Source organism: Eleginops maclovinus, chromosome 7 (genome assembly GCF_036324505.1).
Source record: "Eleginops maclovinus isolate JMC-PN-2008 ecotype Puerto Natales chromosome 7, JC_Emac_rtc_rv5, whole genome shotgun sequence".
In the NCBI taxonomy this organism is placed as follows: domain Eukaryota; kingdom Metazoa; phylum Chordata; class Actinopteri; order Perciformes; family Eleginopidae; genus Eleginops; species Eleginops maclovinus.
In genome coordinates, this window is record NC_086355.1 from 3309440 (window position 1) to 3329030 (window position 19591).

Consider the following 19591-nt stretch of genomic DNA (forward strand, 5'->3'; position numbering starts at 1 on the left):
CCCATTTTTGTATATGCTCTTTGTAATACTTTTTTTATTTGCTCTTCTTTTACATTTTGTTCCTCTTATATGGTTTATGTTTGCTCCAATTCACACCAAAGCACATTTATGTATTTAAGATAAGATAGGATTTACTTTTATATTACATATTTCTTATATTGATCCCGATTTGGGATTTTTGGTTTTATTTTATTGAGTAAACCCAATTCTGATGACACATTCAGACCATTCATTATTAGGACAGTGCCTGAATAAGATGAATAGGAATGTCCTGTTATCAACCGCTCATGACAACTGAATGGCAAATTACCCAACATATTATAATAGTTAAATAAAACGAACTCACATTTCAGTCTTTACCTGGTGTGTATCATCTAGAGGGATTTATTTGCTAAACAGCAGATAATAATTAGACCAAGATAACTCAATGTGAAAACCAACAATTAAAAATACAGCTAAATGTCAAATCTAACAGTCAGCACTTAGCATGTAGACCAACATGGGATTTCCTCATGTAAATACAAGAATCAATGACTGTATAGCCTACCTCTTCAAGACCGGAAATGCAACAATAGGATGAAAGTTATGGTGACATTTGTTTTTTCTGAGATGTATTTTTTCAACACTTATTGTACAGGCATCACTTTTAGGACCATGACCAGTTGTATAGTCTGTCAATTCGATTATTACATATACTCTCACTTGTGTAAGCCCAACATCATGTACCAACCAATATAGTCCATAGATTAATTAACCAATTAGTGGTCCTAATTTTGGACAATAACTACCAACACTCAAATCCCACTTCCTGGCTCCAGCCTCTACGTTTGTTGCCACTTATTATTTAATGTAACATATTTGTATTCGGTAAATAAATGGATTGACTGTGCTTCTGTAAAGTATAATAAGTAAGAAGAGGAATTAGAAAAAGGGGAAGTTGAGCAAGGGAAACAGGCAGAAGCTTAAATTAGATTTCAACGATGTGTGTCGCAGATTTCCCATGAAGAAAGCGTCCTCATGGCTCCACATCAATGATAACTTTAATACGTTTTAATTTAAGCAATATACTACATCCATTTCGGTCATATGTGTGTGTGTGTGTGTGTGTGTGTGTGTGTGTGTGTGTGTGTGTGTGTGTGTGTGTGTGTGTGTGTGTGTGTGTGTGTGTGTGTGTGTGTGTGTGTGTGTGTAATCATGTTTTTACTTAATGTGGGTTTTAAATGATTGGTTAATTCCTGGTTATAGTAATACACGGTAAATGCACTGCAATTTGGTCCTTTTGCCTGCATTGTAAGATACTATACATACTATACAACCAATAATGTTATATTTAGAGAGTTCATTTGACTTTTTACTCCATTAGATTCATGTGGCTGTTATGTTTCAAAGTAAACATACACATGTTTTATAAAGAAAAGCTGAGTGTGTGTTAATCAGCATTCAGTGATGGAATACTAACTTCAGATAAGCACATTACAGTCACACTCCGAAAAGGAAATCTGTTCATCAAGAAATGATAAGAACTGGTTCGCTTTTTAGTTTTCACTTTGATGTGGTAGTCTCGCTACATCTCATACTGTACGGAGTAGTGTGTGTGTGTGTGTGTGTGTGTGTGTGTGTGTGTGTGTGTGTGTGTGTGTGTGTGTGTGTGTGTGTGTGTGTGTGTGTGTGTGTGTGTGTGTGTGTGTGTGTATGTGTGTGTGTGTGTGTGTGTGTGTGTGTGTGAGCAGCAGCAGCACCTGTTTGGTTTCTTTCTCCGCTAGAGCCACAAATGGAATGCCGCGCTCCCGCTCCTTATATGGTCGCATCGAGCGTCAAAAGGAAGTCGGTGTCACTTTTATTATTGTCCGATCTATAATGCATAATGTTCCTCGTCTTATAACACGTGGATAACGAAGTTCTAGCGCCACATACATACATGTCAAAATACAGTTTGTTCTCAAATTAAATTCTGAAAAATCAACAGGGATTTCATTTTAATCCTGGAAGTATAGTGAGTTAATTTAAAACAGTGGTAGCTCATTGTTTCCACCCGAACACTCCTTTCTGTTTCCGTTTCTGAGAAGACAGCAGTGGTGTGATTTCAGAGGAAGCTGTTATCTGACAAAATGCAGGTTTGTAAAGCTTCGTTAAACCTTTAAACGCTGTGGTTGGTTGTTGGTGAAAGTGGTGTTTAACATCGGTTGATGTCGAAGTTGTGTGTTGAGAAAATCGAAGAGTTCTTTATTTATTTAGCTTTAGCAGTGTAGCTGGGCGTATCAGCTGTTTAAATGTTAGCTTGAGCTAGCTAAGTGCTAATATCACCATTTTTTTTGGGTGTGTATTTTACACTCTATCTTTTCTTTTGATTATTTTCCTGTAATTTGATTTATCTTTTAGCACTGTCGTTCAAGTTTGTTAATCTGTAAAGCCTCTGAGATCTTGTGATATTGGGCCATATAAATAAACTTTGATTTGATAACCCGATTAGTTTTCAGTCAGAAGTGTAACTAATGACCATTTTATCAAACGTGTGGTTATAAAAACGTAAATACTCCATAATAAGCTTTATGATGTAAGTAGAAAGTCCCAGGCTTTTTAAAATGAGGAAATAGTGTACTTATATTCTACAAAATGGAAGCTTGACTGCTTATTTGTCAAATGAGGACAAGTTTAAAAGTCCTCACAATAAAGTGTTTGTAACCTGTAAATAATGTGAGTTATATGTGTAGTCATCAGGTGCTATTTGTCACCTCGGTAGTACAATCATTGGGTACGATACTAGTTGGTATATGAAGAGTTTCATCTAGAATATATTTGTATTATTATTTATTTTTTAAAAGACATGCATGGAAGGGCCAGTGTTAAAGTTATTAAGCTGGGGAATGTCAAGCCTTGCTATTATCTAGCTCACTCCCCAACACATGACAAAGCATCATAACATGTTGGCATGTGAGCAGCTGGTACAAGAACTGTTCTTGTTGAACAATTAGTTGGTACACTAGTTCAAGATGGAGTATAAATGCAGTTTTTAAAAAGCCCATGTTGTCAGTGTTCTAGCTCCATTACTTTGAGCTGAAATTCACATCCTAGCATACAGACACAACATGACATTACCCGCTTTGCAGGCGAGGCTCATGCCCTGGAGCTCTGTCCTCAGCAGATAAGGAGGATTTAGTGATACCTAAAAAAAATACTATCAGGTTTAGGTTTTGAAATCAATGTTTCATTTATTAAAAAATACACAAATTAAATATCCAAACTGAAGGAGAAGTCTGAGTAACAGTACATTATAATTGCTCTGTTTTTTCCCCAGGACCCAAATGAAGACACAGAGTGGAATGATATCCTGAGGAAGAAAGGCATCCTTCCTCCCAAAGAGGTCCCTAAAGATGATGAAGAGGAGGAGCTGGCCCTCCAGCAGCAGTCTATCGGTAAGAGAAGGACATGGAATATATATGGCACCTTAGAAACATGATTTTTAAAGTGTCCTTACTGTGAAAAAGTACAAATTAAAATCATGTAGTGTACCCTTAATTGATCACTAAGGGTTAGAGCATGTGCAGAACATGTAATGAGCTGCTGTTACCGTTGTGTCTCTGATAGTGAAAACATACGAGGACATGACGCTGGAAGATCTGGATGAGAATGAAGATGAGTTTGGTGAGGAGGACGAGGCTGCCATTGAAATGTACAGGTGAGTAAAAGCTGGAGCAACAACCAATACTGTGTATTAAACTGTTACTCTTCAGGGCCTCAAGCCGTTTAATCTGACTGCACACTGACATGAGTTGTTCCTGCTCGCAGACAGAAACGCCTCGCAGAGTGGAAATCGACTCAGCTGAAGAATGTGTTCGGAGAGGTGGTGGAAATCTCTGGGCAGGACTACATCAAGGAGGTCAACAAGGCCGGAGACGACATCTGGGTGGTGCTGCACCTCTACAAACAGGGGTGGGTTATTCAAACAAAGACAAGACATAGTTTAGGGTTGTTTCTTGATGCTTCTGACTGGTTCGGGTGAACCCGTTTTAGACCGTGCAAAATGTTACTGTCCTCCGGTCGAGTGTGAGTCATTTCCTGTCTGACACAGCTCTTAATATCAGGACTTTTTTCCTGTGAGTCATTTTTTCGAGGTTGCACAGGAGCAAAACCTAAACCCCAAACCCCTTGCATTTTGAATATTGCTTTTTGCGTAGTGATAGACTTATTGAATCACAGAAAACAACATTTTTTAGTATCAATTATTTCTTAAAGTAAATTATCAAGCGAAATGCTAAATATTTAACCTTCTTAAATGTGATGTTTACTTATTTTCCACGTCACTGTAACTGGAATATATATACCTATTTGGACTGGTTGATTGAACAAAATGAGCTGTCAAAAATATTTGAGCAATTAATGAAAGTAATTATGTGGTATTTTCTATCCGCCAATCATTTTCCCATTATAACAAACTTTTGTTGGCCCTTTACCAGCAGCAAGTGCAGCCCTGACAGATGTGTATAAAGCTTTCTATCTGTTCATCTCCTCTCCCAGCATCCCTCTGTGCACCCTCATCAACCAGCACCTGACTACGTTGGCCAGGAAGTTCCCTCAGACCAAGTTCCTCAAGTCCATCTCCACCACCTGCATCGCCAACTACCCCGACCGCAACCTGCCCACCATCTTCGTGTACCGCGAGGGCGAGATGAAGGCGCAGTTCATCGGGCCGCTCGTCTTCGGGGGCATGAACCTCAAAGTTGATGGTAGGAAAAGACATTAGAGAAGCATTTAAATCCTAAAGATCAGAGGATGTAAACACTGGTTCAGCTATGAATAAATGTGTATTAGGTGTGTCTTGGATTTGTCCAGCAGGATCAGTTTAATTGTATTAATGAAGCCTTCTCCTCTTCATCCTGTGTCCGTCCTTCAGAGCTGGAGTGGAGGTTATCAGAGTCCGGCGCCGTGAAGACAGACCTGGAGGAAAACCCACGGAAACAAATCGAAGACAAGATGATGTCATCGATCAGAAGTTCGCTTCCTTCCCGAAAGGACAGCGACTCCGAGGACGAGGACTGTTAGAAAACAAACGTTTATCGCTCCAGAATCGCTGCGTGGGAAACACTCAGAGGACCTTCAGCGGGGACGGAGAGCGGGAAGCGTCTCCTTTATCAGCAAACACATTTCATATTTAAACCATGTGGGTGGATGTTGAACTCCATCCTGCTGGAGGGCACTTGGCTGGACCTATGACCTTGTTGTTGAACCACACAGCCTCCAGTACATTTCCTCGGGGGAAAACCATTTTGTAATCTGGAAAAAAAACATCCGACTCCATCACCTGAATATTCACAAATGCGTCAAAGACAAATTGTCACTTTTTTTATTACGTTTTCATGATAATTATGTCACAAAATGTACCTGTACATTCAAATCTGTTGGATTAAATGTGAGTTCAGCTCTTTGCCACAAAAACCTACGCCCTCCTTTCTCCTTTATTCTCATTTATCGGGTTATTTGTGTGACTGTTAATCCAGTTGTTTGTATTCTGCATACCCATGTGTTGTGTGTGTGTGTTTGGTAGCGCTTCACATTGACTCATTCACATTTGGAAGCAGGAGACACATGGTAGTGCAGTTCTATGTTTTCCAGCTGTACAATAATTTATTTTCTGTTATCAAAAAGTCATGTTTCTGTCGGAGATGTTTCTGTTGCTCCAGCCGTAGATTCAGATGTGGTCGGCATGTATAGAAGAAGCCTTTCTGCTCTTCTGTTGAGTGTCATTTCCCGTTTCTTCTACAACATCCCCTCCGGCGGACCTCGAATCTTCATTAGGAAGAAATAGAAAGAGTCTGAACTGTGATTAAAGTGCTGCTACTCTTCTCGGAAAAGGTTGACTTCTAGTCAACAGAAGAGGAATACACAAGAAACTTTGTTTGAATTAGAATTTTCTTCCTCAGAAACCTTTGTCTGACCTTCATTACGAAGAGAATTGAGCTTTAATATTCATAAAAGAGGACAAAGGTGCATGAAGGTATTTAGTGGTGTAGTTCGACAACAATGTCTGGCAACTTTAAACCAGGTAGGGCAAACATGCAGGTAATCAGAAAGCCTCCTAACATTGTAACATACACCTGAGAGTTAAAGAACACTTATCTACTGTCAAAATCATTAAGAAATAAAACGTAATTTACTAAATCTAAATGTGGTGCTGAAGCGTTAGCTAGCGAATCATACGCAGAAATATCCGAAGTCCAGGTAAGATCCTAGTTTTTCCAATAATCCAATATCCAACAATATAATGACAGCGGTTTTCCTACAAATTGCCCTTTTAGCCATCCCAACTCCACCTGTCTCAAATAAATACCTGATCAGCCAAAGCTGCCTTCAAAATAAAAGCATAAACAACTACTTTACTAACTAGACTAACTAAATACTAACTAATTACACTAACTAATGATACATGTAGATTTACGCAAGTACTGTACTTCACTACACTTTTAAGATACTTGTACTTACTTGAGTATTTCCATGTTATGCTACTTGATACTTTTACTGCACTACATGTATTTAATCCCTTTAGTTGCTAGGCAGATTAGGATTACTGATGGTAAATATAATCAGACCTTAAATCAGCCTTTAGTTCACCTGCAGTAAATCCAGCAGCTACCCTGCAGTATACAAAGCCATTCAAACTAGCTGCACCTTTACCAGCTCTGAGAACACTTTAATGATCAATCATTATAAAACATATCAGAGATATTATTCTGAAATGGACCAATCAGACAATGACTACTTTTACTGTCGCTACTTTAAGTACATTTAGAGGAGAATACTTTCTACTTTCACTGGAGGAACATTTAGAATACTTTCACTGTGACAGAGTATTCCTACACTCTGGTACTTCTACTTTACTCAAGTACAAGATCTGAGTACTTCTACTTTACTCAAGTACAAGATCTGAGTACTTCTACTTTACTCAAGTACAAGATCTGAGTACTTCTACTTTACTCAAGTACAAGATCTGAGTACTTCTACTTTACTCAAGTACAAGATCTGAGTACTTCTACTTTTACTCAAGTACAAGATCTGAGTACTTCTACTTTTACTCAAGTACAAGATCTGAGTACTTCTACTTTACTGAAGTACAAGATCTGAGTACTTCTACTTTACTCAAGAACAAGATCTGAGTACTTCTACTTTTACTCAAGTACAAGAGCTGAGTACTTCTACTTTTACTCAAGTACAAGATCTGAGTACTTCTACTTTACTCAAGTACAAGATCTGAGTACTTCTACTTTACTCAAGTACAAGATCTGAGTACTTCTACTTTTACTCAAGAACAAGATCTGAGTACTTCTACTTTTACTCAAGTACAAGATCTGAGTACTTCTACTTTACTCAAGAACAAGATCTGAGTACTTCTACTTTTACTCAAGAACAAGATCTGAGTACTTCTACTTTACTCAAGAACAAGATCTGAGTACTTCTACTTTTACTCAAGAACAAGATCTGAGTACTTCTACTTTTACTCAAGAACAAGATCTGAGTACTTCTACTTTACTCAAGAACAAGATCTGAGTACTTCTACTTTTACTCAAGAACTAGATCTGAGTACTTCTACTTTTACTCAAGTACTAGATCTGAGTACTTCTACTTTTACTCAAGTACAAGATCTGAGTACTTCTACTTTTACTGAAGTACAAGATCTGAGTACTTCTACTTTACTCAAGAACAAGATCTGAGTACTTCTACTTTTACTCAAGAACAAGATCTGAGTACTTTTACTTTTACTCAAGTACTAGATCTGAGTACTTCTACTTTTACTCAAGTACAAGATCTGAGTACTTCTACTTTTACTGAAGTACAAGATCTGAGTACTTCTACTTTACTCAAGAACAAGATCTGAGTACTTCTACTTTTACTCAAGAACAAGATCTGAGTACTTTTACTTTTACTCAAGTACTAGATCTGAGTACTTCTACTTTACTCAAGTACAAGATCTGAGTACTTCTACTTTACTCAAGTACAAGATCTGAGTACTTCTACTTTTACTCAAGTACTAGATCTGAGTACTTCTACTTTACTCAAGAACAAGATCTGGGTACTTCTACTTTACTCAAGTACAAGACCTGAGTACATCTACTTTACTCAAGAACAAGATCTGGGTACTTCTACTTTACTCAAGTACAAGACCTGAGTACATCTACTTTTACTCAAGTACAAGATCTGAGTACTTCTACTTTACTCAAGTACAAGACCTGAGTACATCTACTTTTACTCAAGTACTAGATCTGAGTACTTGTACTACCTTTGTAAACATACTATGAATGAACACAGCAATAAATTGTATGTTTGCCTTTTAAAGAATTGCTCCAACACTGTACGTGTGCTGTGTTTTCTTACCAAAAGCACCATGTTCTTCTTCCTCCTCTGGGAGAGTTTGGGGAAAAGCCGCATCAGAGGATGAACTGAATGAGACTGGAGGAGCAAAAAGGAAGAGAGAACTTAGAGAGCAATATTGGCTTCTCTCATAAAAACTAAATCTGAAAGTCAAAGTAAAAATGCAAGAAAGTAATGACGTAGTTTCAGCCGTGTTTTGACACTGTGAAACAAAACTCAGCCTAAAAATGATGTTTGAATTCACAAATATTGAGGTAAAATTGGTGCAATCATTCAGCTTTTGGCTCCTTGTACATGCACTACTGTCATTTTGAAAGATTATCCAACATTTCAAACAGGAAATGTGATCTTTTCTATCTTTTATTTCAATGTTTTAAAGGCATCAAGGTCAAAAGGTCAGTGGAATCAGTGAAAAGCAAAGGAGGAATGAAAGGGAGACAGTACCATCTGTTTGTTGGCTCCTCTGGAGAGCACAGGTTGCTGCACAGATCCAATGGAGTTGCGTGCTTTAGAGTAATGAAACAGGAACTGAAAGAGAAGGAGAAGATTCAGAGAGTCAGTCTGTGCTGCTGCTGGAAAACACATCAAGAACTACAGATAAGAAATAAGCAGAGCTGAGGGGAACACTTACTCTTTTGAAAACTTTCTGGACTTGCTCCTGTGGGGAAACAACTCAGATTATTCACGTGGGTTTCGGTTTATGGCTTAGATATTCAGCTTGTTGCATAAAGTATAAAAAAGTGACACAACAATTGGACTCCTGCAAATTCTGGTTTTAATGTAATGTAATAATCCATTTTTTTCACATGCTGATTCAACGTTGTGACTTCTGAAGCCCTAGAGTTTATACAGGTATAGATAGTGGTGTTGCATTAGTATGTGTTCCTGTAGTTTGGTCCATCACAAGTTATACCAATAGGTTTAAAAAAAGAAGCAGGGATTAAAACGGACGAAGATATTGTATTTACATTTTGAGACCACTTCAAATTTGTCGATTATTTCCTAGTTTTTCAAATTTGATAAAGAAACATAATACTATTTGACATTGCCAATATGCCCATCTCTACAAACAGATGAATACTTAATTAAAATAGTTAAATTATTAAGATTTTTTAATATGATTAACTGAGACTTCTGTTTGAAGTTGTAGGTCAGTATTTGATCTGATGTCCTGAGGCTTATTCTCAGTTTGGAAGTTTCACAGATAAAACTTTGATAAACAGCAACGAGGCTCATATGCTATTAACTCTCAGTTTCCTCACTTCCTTGCTACCTTCCTTTCCAAATCATGAAAAAACAACCTTTATAAAGTACTGAAAATTCCAACCAATACAGGATTCATTGTGAGGGTTTTCATTACTGAGGGAACATTACTCTCCTTTAGTGTCAGCTGCTCTCAGCTTCAAAAAATTATATATTACTGTAAAAGGAAACTGTAAATGAAACGGAGCTGATGGAAATGCGTTACTCCATTTTTTAAAACTTGAATGTTGACAGTAATGTTACTTATTAAAAATACTGCATATTTTACCTCATCCTGGTCTCCCCATAAAACATCACTCAAGTCATCGCTCTGGATGTCTCGAACCTGAAGAGAGACAACACACTTCATTCATCACCAACAACAGATGCATCAACACCACATTATTTCACTTCTTAGTGCAGTTTCAAAAAATAAACTAAATCAGACCCAAATATCAGGTGGGCACAGGACCAGAGACACACTAAAGCTCCATGGTTTCTTTAGCTGCTCTTTTCTTAACCAGTTTCTAACTTTTAATTAAGATATTAGACGATGTTGACATTTTATTAGATGTAGACTAGCCTATCATAGTTTACACTGACTTTAAAGCTGTATATTTATCTATCTTCTACATCTTAGTAATGATTCAAGTGATGAATCAATCACAACAACCTCCTTTTTCAGCTCTTCTATTTTCATAATTAACAAACTATATTTTTTACTCCCAACCCTGAAATAATGTGGTATCATTTAAAACCAAAGAAGGGTGAATTACAAATAGAAATACAAGCATTAACTCACGTTTAAAAAGTATTGTTGTTATATAAATACATTTTTGGATGGATATCAAATATGATATATGTCCTTACCTTCCTTAACTCTATCCCATCCTCCCACTGATCGTAAACACTGGCATCTGAGGAGAGGAAAAGGGAGGACCGGTGAATATATTCTGTGGAAGCGTAGTGACATCACTAACACTCTGGCTTCTACTGGCTAGCGCTCCAACACATTGTACGTGATAGGCTAAGGGGCGGGACATCTCTCAGCGGTTGACCAATCACAACAGCTAATCAATCAGAGCAGACTGGGCTCTGGTTTCAGACAGAGGGTGGAAAGAGGTGCTGCAGCACAGGCAGTTTGAGAAAGATAAAGAGCTTTCTGAACATTAAAAATAATAAGTACCTTTTACTGAGCAGGTGTTGTTTCTAATACATCTACTTGAGTTCATTGAACATGAGGTCTTTGTTCTTTTAAAGGTTCATGAAGGATTTTAAAGGCATGACATGTGCCTCTGAGTTCAGTGAAAGGTAGATGAATTGAATTGGTTATGTAGTTAACACTTTAAAGAGCAAGAAATAAGTCATTAACAAGGAGAACGTCTCAGATTCTGTAAGCAAAATAAGGCTTTGTCGTAGCGTTTTGAGTCACAATGAAGATCCTTGTACATTTGGATCAAATCAAACAAACTTAAGAAACAAAGTTAGTTTATTTTTACAAAGTTAGACATTAGTACTGTAGATGTGTAAATGAATAACCTTTTGTTAATGACATCAAAAACTGACCTGCTGGCATGTTATAATAGCCTCATTAATGATTGATAATTAATGAGGCTATTATTTTAACCATTCCTCACATTTATATGATTAACCCAATCACCCCTTTCCTTTGTTTACAATAATGTTAAAAAGATGTTGATTTTGTTCCAGAAACACTCTGCCTATGTTCCTAAAAGAGCATTTCATAGTTTCTGCCTATGTCTTAAAACTTCATCCTCAAAAACTCTCTATGACTTAAAATAGATCTATTTATTATCAACATGATTAATAGAAGTACTGAACACACAAGCTAAACATTATCCACGTATGCAAAGAAATGTAAGTAAGAAAGGTTCAATTAATCTATTGAGAGCCCTTCTTTTTGAAATGTAATTCAATGTGTGTATTCTTTATTGTTTTGTCTCTCTGATGGAAAAGCTATATATACATATTTATAATGAGCTGTCATTTTTTACCTTGATGTGCTTCAAGAAGAGAATCCAATCCCTCGTCATTCAGAGGGTGTTTGCATTTACAATGACTCATTCCTTATCATATTTCCTCCCCTGCTATCTCTATGATTAATAACTTCTATAAGTGCACAATCATAAGCTGTACATTTGCCCCCTTTTTGTGCCAGATGTGTTTAAGGAGTGATTGCAATTCATCTTTTTTGACCTCATGATTTACAGGTTATTTGCATTTACAATAAACGCTCACTCTTTGTAGTATTTTTGCTCCTATTATCCCGATGATGATCAAATCTATATATTGTCTTTATAAGTTTGCCCCTTTTTGCTCGACATGTGTTTGATTACAATCTTTTTCAGGTCATTTATTACTTGCATTTACAATTTCTTATACAAACATTCTTGAGTTCATCTCCTATTATCCCTAAAATTCTTTACATCTACGTTATTTCTTTACAGTTTTGCCTCCAGATGTATTTTAAAGAGTGAATCCATTTGATCTTTTCCTCAGGCTACATTTATTTCTTGCATGAGCTCATTTTTAGTATTTTGATTAGGTTTCTCCATGCTTTCAAAGTCAATACATGTGAAATATGATCACCCACCTGTTGTGCTCCAAGATCCAAGAAACCAGAACAAACATAAAAGAAAAAGTTGTCTCACGGTCGGCAGAGGCATCTCCTCTCTCCTCTTCCTCTCTGACTTTACGCACGTTTTTTGGAGAGGTTGTTCCTGAAGTCCTGGTTTAGTCTCTTCTTCCTCTTCTTCTTCCTCTTCTTCGTCTTCTGTCCTCATGGATCTCTAACAGCTTTATGTGCAGCAGCACTTTAAAAGCACACTGTCTCATCCAGGCATCCCCCTGTGGGCAGAGGTGACCAATCACACGACCCGGTCATCAGCACACCCGCCTGCGCACATCCAACCCACACACACACACACACACACACACACACATAAGCTTTTCTGGGAATACTACTGCACTGGGAATACTGAGTTGTTTTTTCGTGTGTCACTGATTTGTTTTCCCTAAGCACATTGGGTGCTGAGGAAAGACATGACTCCTCCTCCTTCTGCTTGAGAGGGAAATTGGTAATTAATTATTTAGAAACACGTCCCGGTGGTGTTTGCTAACTTAAACATCATTACGTGATGAAGATGGTGAGTCACTTTTGTCTTTTTAACACATGCAAATAGCTTTTATAGGAATAGTTTTTTAGTCAGCCCTCAATGGTGCTGTGCTGCACTCTGCACTTTACCATATTACACCTACTGCCTAAATGTTCTATTCTGCCTTGTGTTTAAATCTGTGTGTACTACTATGTTATATGTTGTGTGTCAATTTCTTCACATTTGGAGTATGGGGATACGCAATGTCAATCATCTGTGTAATTACTTGTACTAGCTGCGTGGTCTGATCGACAGTAAAGTTCACTTTGACTTTGATGTCGTATAGACCCGGATAATTCAACACATTCACACAGGGTTATGAAGGTTATTCTAAAGATGTTGTCCATCACAATGACCTCTAAAAAATATTATCTGACTATTAAAATGTTAAAGTAATGCAAACTGATTACTTCAAAATCAAATGCAACGCAAATGAATAATAAAGAAATGATAATAAGATGGTTTTTAGGGTATTTTGTAAGACAATAAGCAATGTAACCTTAGAAAAAGAAGAAACCATGATATTTAGAATCACAATTGTGTCCTCCATCTATAGGACAGAACAGTACTGCATCAAACCATGTGTCTTTACATGTGTTAATGAGTTTTAGTACATGTATCAGTAAAATGCACAATACATGCCTGGAATTGTGATGAAGTAGAAGTATAAAGTACGTCGAAATGTTACTTAAACTCTAAATGATTGTGTTCGCATCAAGGTCTTTCCTCAAAATACACCTGAAAGCATCCCGCAGTCTGACAGAACAACTTGTATGATGCTGGATTTTGTTGTGGAAGCAAGGCGTCAGTTTCCGGAGAATACCTGGTTTGAATATTTGTGTCAGTCTGGCTAAAAATAACCCGATCTGAGCAGTTAATCCCAGGACACAATAACACACACACACACACACACACACACACACACACACACACACACACACACACACACACACACACACACACACACACACACATGCACACTGACCAGGTGAATAAAACAACACTGGATCAGGCTTTAGAGGTACCTGTGTGATGTAACTGTATTCCCCTACAGTTATATAGAAAAGACGTAACGTATTTCTGAAAATGGTGGATTGTTAGCAGGATTTCACTGCTAGTCAAAACCTAAAAAGATCATCTAGTGTTTGTTGTAAAGGATCTGATGTTCCCTCTCTTCTGTCAGCTGTTCTGTTCTGTAGGCTAATACTTTCAGAGTGAATCTAAACGCCTACTGCCTGAATCTGCGTCATGAAGGTTTTCCTGTCAATACATCCTTTTTTATACTAAATATCTTGGTTTCTTCTTTTCTAAGGTCACATTTTTATGTTGTCTTACATAAAATACGTGCAAAACCTCTTATTGTTATTCATTTTCTCTTGGATTCATTTGCATTGCATTTGATTTTGAGGTCCTCCAAAAGTAATCATTACTTTTATACGTTGATACTCAGATTAGGTTATTGATTACATCTCTCTACAGGTAGCCGGTAATTGTAATGGAATACATTTTTAAAGAAACCGTCCCAAAGCTGAAATCATTTCATCTTGTGATTCCAAACAAGACTACATAGAGCTCCTCCACAGGCTGAACAAACCGCCTCCCTGTCTTGTGGCCGAGATAAGAAAGCAATAAACTCAAACACTGTTGACTCTTGAATCCTCCCAGTACGTTGCGCATTTGAAGATCTGGTAATCACAGGCCATCTTGCGTGATTGGCCCGCAGAAAAAAAGGAGAGGAAATAAGAATAATTGAGCCTCTGAGAAGCAGCTGAAGCGCTTCTTGTTCACTTTCTCATTTTGAATTGTGGAAACGCTCCACTTAGTGGCTCAACCACAGATACAAGACCAGTGCTTCAGTCTCGTTAAATGACCTGCGCTTCAGCTACGCTATTAGTGTCACTGAAGCGATACCAACGTCAGCCGGTCAAATGATGTCCTAATGTCCTAGAAGTAAACAACGTTTTTGAACTCCCTCTGAAGGGTACATATGAATTTCAGCCTTTGACCATTTACATGCACAAAAACCTATACAACACACATGAAAGAATACAGAAAATATCTGTGTATGACTTAAGTGACTTTCATTAGGAACATATCTGCAATCTGTAGAAAGTTCCCACTCCCTGTCCTTCTTGTTCTTGCCATCATAGCATTCTGAAACATCAGTGTCTCGGGATAATATGGTGTGCGATTTACCCTTCAACATGAATGTGCCGTTAGCTTCTCAGCCTCTCCTGAAGCATCTCCCTGTGGTCAGGTACATATGCTGACATATGTGCCATGCCTGTACAGCGGCCACCTGAGGGACGCACACACCAACGATAAAGCATGATGGGAAAGTGTCCTGCAGTCTGGAGGTTTCCAGGACGGCCTTTTGAACTGATTGGTTTGTTGTTTCGTCACCATAAATGTCTTGTGGGTTTATTATATATTTTTCTATGTGCTGATGTCAGATCACCCCTGATTGCTTCCTCGGTTTGTGTGTAAGCGTGTTTGATTTGCCTCGGCATCCTCCTGAAGGGTAGACGTGTTCGCTGCTTGATTGCACATGATCGTAAATAAACACATTGTTCTTCTCCTTTAAAACGATCCACACAGAATACAGATGCGGCTAACGCAGCTGACAGATCGCTTGTTTTGTTAGGATAAGGCCAAGTTCATGTGTGTGCCTCGGGTGTGTGTGTGTGTGTGTGTGAGTGTGTGTGTGTGTGTGTGTGTGTGTGTGTGTGTGTGTGTGTCTCATATATCTTAATTTTCTGTACAAAGGAGCTCAATTGTTTCCCAAACACTATTAAAAACACATCAATGTACTGGTTGATATGTTCCTTCATTACCATTATCACACACACACACACACACACACACACACACACACACACACACACACACACACACACACACACACACACACACACACACACACACACACACACACACACACACACACAAAAAAAAGTACCACACACACTTTCCTGCTCTTGGACATACACACGAAAGCACCAGTGTGTATTCATCCGCGGCTTTAAAAAAATCCCCAAAGAATGTAAGATTTTCCTGCGATTAAGTTTTGTTTTCCAAAATCTACAGAGCCTAGATATCTTAGACAAAGACTTAGCTCTATCCGAACATCAAACCATATATCTGCAAGACATTTTTCATAGATGTACATATTCAGAAGGATCAAATGAGCTTCACGAACACGTCTGAAAGTATTCAAAGGTGGACTCTTCATGGGAAGAAGTCTTATGCCATAAATCCTCTGTCCCTCTTTGAATGTTGAAAATGTGAATCGACTGTTATTTAAAAAATACTTTTAATCAAACCTTCGTCTGTGTGGCGTACGGCTGTTTATCAAGCGCAGGCATTAATGAGAAAGTCCTCATCACTTTGTTGTTGAGACACATCAATGCTCCTCCTCTTATTAACCCCATAACTCAGCCTGCAGACCTCACCTTTAAAATGACCCAGACTGTTGCCTCTCACATGGTCGATGCCATCCAAGTGCTGCTCGGGGAGTGTTAAAACACACACACAATTTAAAGGGCGTTACTCATCACACTTTTACCATGACCAGGATTTGTGATCGAATTAGTCTTCAGTGTTTTTTGTTGGAGAAAGTGCACGGCTAACTTAGCATTAGCACATTTAAAACGCCTGGCTGTTACTCTTTAAACCAAAATGGAAGCTAGGAAACGTGTAATAGAGCAGCGTAAAAAGGGAGACATTGTAAGCAAATATGATCTGTTGTTGAAGGAATAATTCTGATCTTTTCAAGTGGGGTTAAATAAGGTACTTATCTCTAGACAGAGTGTCCAGAAAATCCTTGTTTTAATTAACATTACAAATGGTTTCAATGAATTAAAGAGGGACATATTCTGCTGCTGCAGCACCTCTGTTCCCCCTCAGTCAGAAACCAGAGCCCAGTCTGTCCTGATTGGTTAGCTGGCCGGCTCTGATGTGATTGGTCAACCACTTAGCGATGTCCCACCCCTTAGATAATCATGTACAATGTGTTGGAGCGCTAGCCAATATAGTGCAAGTGTTACACAGTGATGTCACTATGTTACCGAAGTAAATAACGGAGTGGAATGGAGGCGTTTTAGGCAGAAATACTGTAAGAACACACAACACATAAATGGTCTGCACTTGGTTTCCTTACAACTCTGTTCTGAAGCACATTGCAACAGTACTTTAGAAGCTTTGCAGCCACATGTGAAAGCTTTAATGCAACACGGCGTCGATGTTTCTTCCTTTGATCCGTACTAAAGCAAAACTAAACTAATTAACCTCCTACATCAGGGGACTGCTCCTGCATAATGTCTGCTTGATCGAATTACATAACTTACATAAACTGCATCATCCCAGCGGAGCAGCAAACAGCTACTGCAGGAATATGTGGCGTGTGACCGATCCTTCAACACTCAATCCATGCAGCTCAGTCAGCGTGAGTCAGAGGGTAACGAGAGACAACTGTACACCGTGTGCAGCATCTGGAGGAAAGCACAAAACAACACTAAAGAAAACGAGTGCATCATCATCTCCCATGTGTGCATATAATGTAATGCCAGCTGCAACACACGAAAACTGAAATTGTTATTGAGTAGTAAATGCAAAAGCTATCGCCCTCCACTGATCCTTGTAACAGGTGGCCATAAATTGAATCCAGGCTTTCTGGCAGATCCAGTTGTGGATGAATGTCTTGTTTAAAACGATGCCTCCATGCTGTTCTCTTGTTAAAAGCAATCAAATCTGTCCTTATTTCTACGTTATCCTTGTAGGTAAGTGTCATGGTTCTTCAGACAAAGTGAACATGTGAGCAGGATTTTGCAGAGAGGACGTTTGTTCCCTTAACTAAAATAAAAAAAGGACGTTGAATTGTAAATGATAAGCGCTGTCATTTATTGGTTACACAGATTTTACACAACATCATCCTGGGAATGAATGAATTTCCAACTACTATTAGGATCACGAGGGAAGGGTTTGTTTGACAGACTCATTAGATGTTCAACCTGCTGCATGATTTGCACTTTCAATAAACAAAATCATTGGAGACCCCTTTGACGAGTGGTTAGGATTAACAACCCAACACAGTGTTGCCCCCCGGCCTGATGAAGCGCCTTACAAACTGCTCCAATAAAGAAAAACATTTACTATGAATTTCAAAGCAAAACTGAGAGCTGAATGGAGGATAATCTGCTCAACAATCCTGCACAAACAACTCAGTGTGACATTTATCTGGATGTGTTTCAGTCTCAGTGAAGAAGTCAGGGATAACGTGCAGCGAGGCGGTCAGAGATGAAGAAGGACACCAACAGGATGAGCAGGATCCCGACACCAAGCTGCACATGATCCAGTAGTACAGGAATATATCATTAATAAAACAAAGACTTCAGTCACAATATTCATTTTAAATGATTGTATTTGGGGGGTGTTCCCTTTCCTGTCATTTGTTATAAAGGCTTTTAGTGCATGTAAATGGTCAGCAAAGCCTAAAATCCCTGTGTGCTGCAGAGGGAGTTTCTCTCCCACACACCCGCTTTAAACGCCTCCATTGGACTCCTTTGTTTACTTCCAGAATATAGTGACATCACTGTGTAACACTCGCACTTCTATTGGCTAGCGCTCCAACACATTGTACGTCACAGGCTGAGGGACGGGACATCTCTAAGGGGTTGACCAATCACAACAGAGCCGGCCAGCTAACCAATCACAGCAGACTGGGCTCTGGTTTCAGACAGAGGTATGAGAAAAATAAAGAGCTTTTTGAACATTGAAGCATGGAGACATGTCCGAGTAGAGGAAATAAATACTAATATGAACCTGAAAATGAGCAGAACAGGGCCCCTTTAATGGCTGGTATAACATGTATTAGAACAAACAGTCTGTGTTACTGTATTTCATGTTAGCAGGGACTCAGGATGTCTATAGTGCATTGATTTCCCCTTGTTCCTTACAGTTCCCTTCACTTTATACTGACACACTTGTGCAAACACTAACAAAAAGTAAAGGTATGACGCACACATAATCTGACCCAGAGGCGTTCAACATGTGTTGCGCGTCGCCAGCTGTGCTAAATGATGTTCAGGTTTTCTGTTGAATTCATGTTTTATGTTGAGTTTAGTTCCTGGCTTTCATTTTGATAGTGTGTTTTCCTCATGCGTTTGTCACGCACGTCCTCCCTTTGTCTGTTTCCCGCCCCTGGGATTGTTTGTGATGCCATTATTGTTTGCTCCTGGGGATGTCCCTATATGTAGTTGCCAGATTGTCTTGTGTGTCATATCGAGCTCTCCAGCGTTATCGTAAATCCTCACAGTTCATTGTAAAAGTAAGATCAGGTTAAGAAGTTAGTAAGTATTTGTTCTAGGTAAGTGTCAGTGTAGATTATTATTGTATGTATTTTGCAAACACAGCCTTTATTTTTGGGCCAAAGACCAAAGTAAAGACTGTTTTGGTGCTTAATCACTGTGTGTGCATCCGTGCTTTTGGGTCCATACTTTGTACGTCCACGACAACATGTTGTAAAAACGAAAAGACCATCAGGGGTCAGATGCAGCCTAATTAATCTCACCTCCATGTGAGTCCATGTCACTGTGTCGTCCAGACGGAATGGAGAGTGTGATTTCTGACAGCCATGGACAGAGAGTGTAAATTGGTATCACATATAGGAAATGTAACTATGATGTGTTCCTGCGCTGTCTCAAAGGTCAAAACTCAGCTGTCTGTTCAAACTCATCTTCAGTCATCTTAATTGGTGGCATTCTCTGTCACTGTACAGAGAAAAGAAGACGATAACATTCCCTGTATTTCAATTA

The 19591-nt window shown here is 38.6% G+C and overlaps 2 protein-coding genes across 2 annotated transcripts; one reads left to right on the forward strand and one right to left on the reverse strand.

Annotated features, from left to right (window-relative positions):
- The first annotated feature begins 1865 nt into the window (after nucleotides 1-1865).
- Nucleotides 1866-5433, forward strand: pdcl3 (phosducin-like 3). Its single transcript, XM_063887481.1, has 6 exons — nucleotides 1866-2114; nucleotides 3296-3413; nucleotides 3586-3676; nucleotides 3787-3930; nucleotides 4516-4724; nucleotides 4892-5433. Exons 1-6 carry the CDS (start codon nucleotides 2109-2111, stop codon nucleotides 5038-5040), a joined length of 717 nt encoding a protein of 238 aa, XP_063743551.1. The 5' UTR covers nucleotides 1866-2108; the 3' UTR covers nucleotides 5041-5433.
- On the reverse strand, nucleotides 4438-12544 carry nms (neuromedin S). The gene is made up of 7 exons (XM_063887482.1): nucleotides 12218-12544; nucleotides 10474-10520; nucleotides 9893-9949; nucleotides 8993-9019; nucleotides 8806-8889; nucleotides 8365-8439; nucleotides 4438-5784 (listed from the first exon to the last, which is right to left on the reverse strand). Exons 1-7 carry the CDS (start codon nucleotides 12405-12407, stop codon nucleotides 5755-5757), a joined length of 510 nt encoding a protein of 169 aa, XP_063743552.1. The 5' UTR covers nucleotides 12408-12544; the 3' UTR covers nucleotides 4438-5754.
- Nucleotides 12545-19591: the final 7047 nt, after the last annotated feature.

What these genes read in the sequence shown, in the direction of transcription:
- nms (XM_063887482.1), bottom strand. Translation starts at nt 12,407, where the DNA reads ATGAGGACAGAAGACGAAGAAGAGGAAGAAGAAGAGGAAGAAGAGACT. An exon ending in TATGGGGAGACCAGGATGAG is followed by an intron (nt 9,020 to 9,892) that starts GTAAAATATGCA and finishes GTTTCCCCACAG; the next exon opens with GAGCAAGTCCAGAAAGTTTT. An exon ending in GAGGAGCCAACAAACAGATG is followed by an intron (nt 8,440 to 8,805) that starts GTACTGTCTCCC and finishes TTGCTCCTCCAG; the next exon opens with TCTCATTCAGTTCATCCTCT.
- pdcl3 (XM_063887481.1), top strand. An exon ending in CTGCACCTCTACAAACAGGG is followed by an intron (nt 3,931 to 4,515) that starts GTGGGTTATTCA and finishes CTCCTCTCCCAG; the next exon opens with CATCCCTCTGTGCACCCTCA. An exon ending in CATGAACCTCAAAGTTGATG is followed by an intron (nt 4,725 to 4,891) that starts GTAGGAAAAGAC and finishes TCCGTCCTTCAG; the next exon opens with AGCTGGAGTGGAGGTTATCA.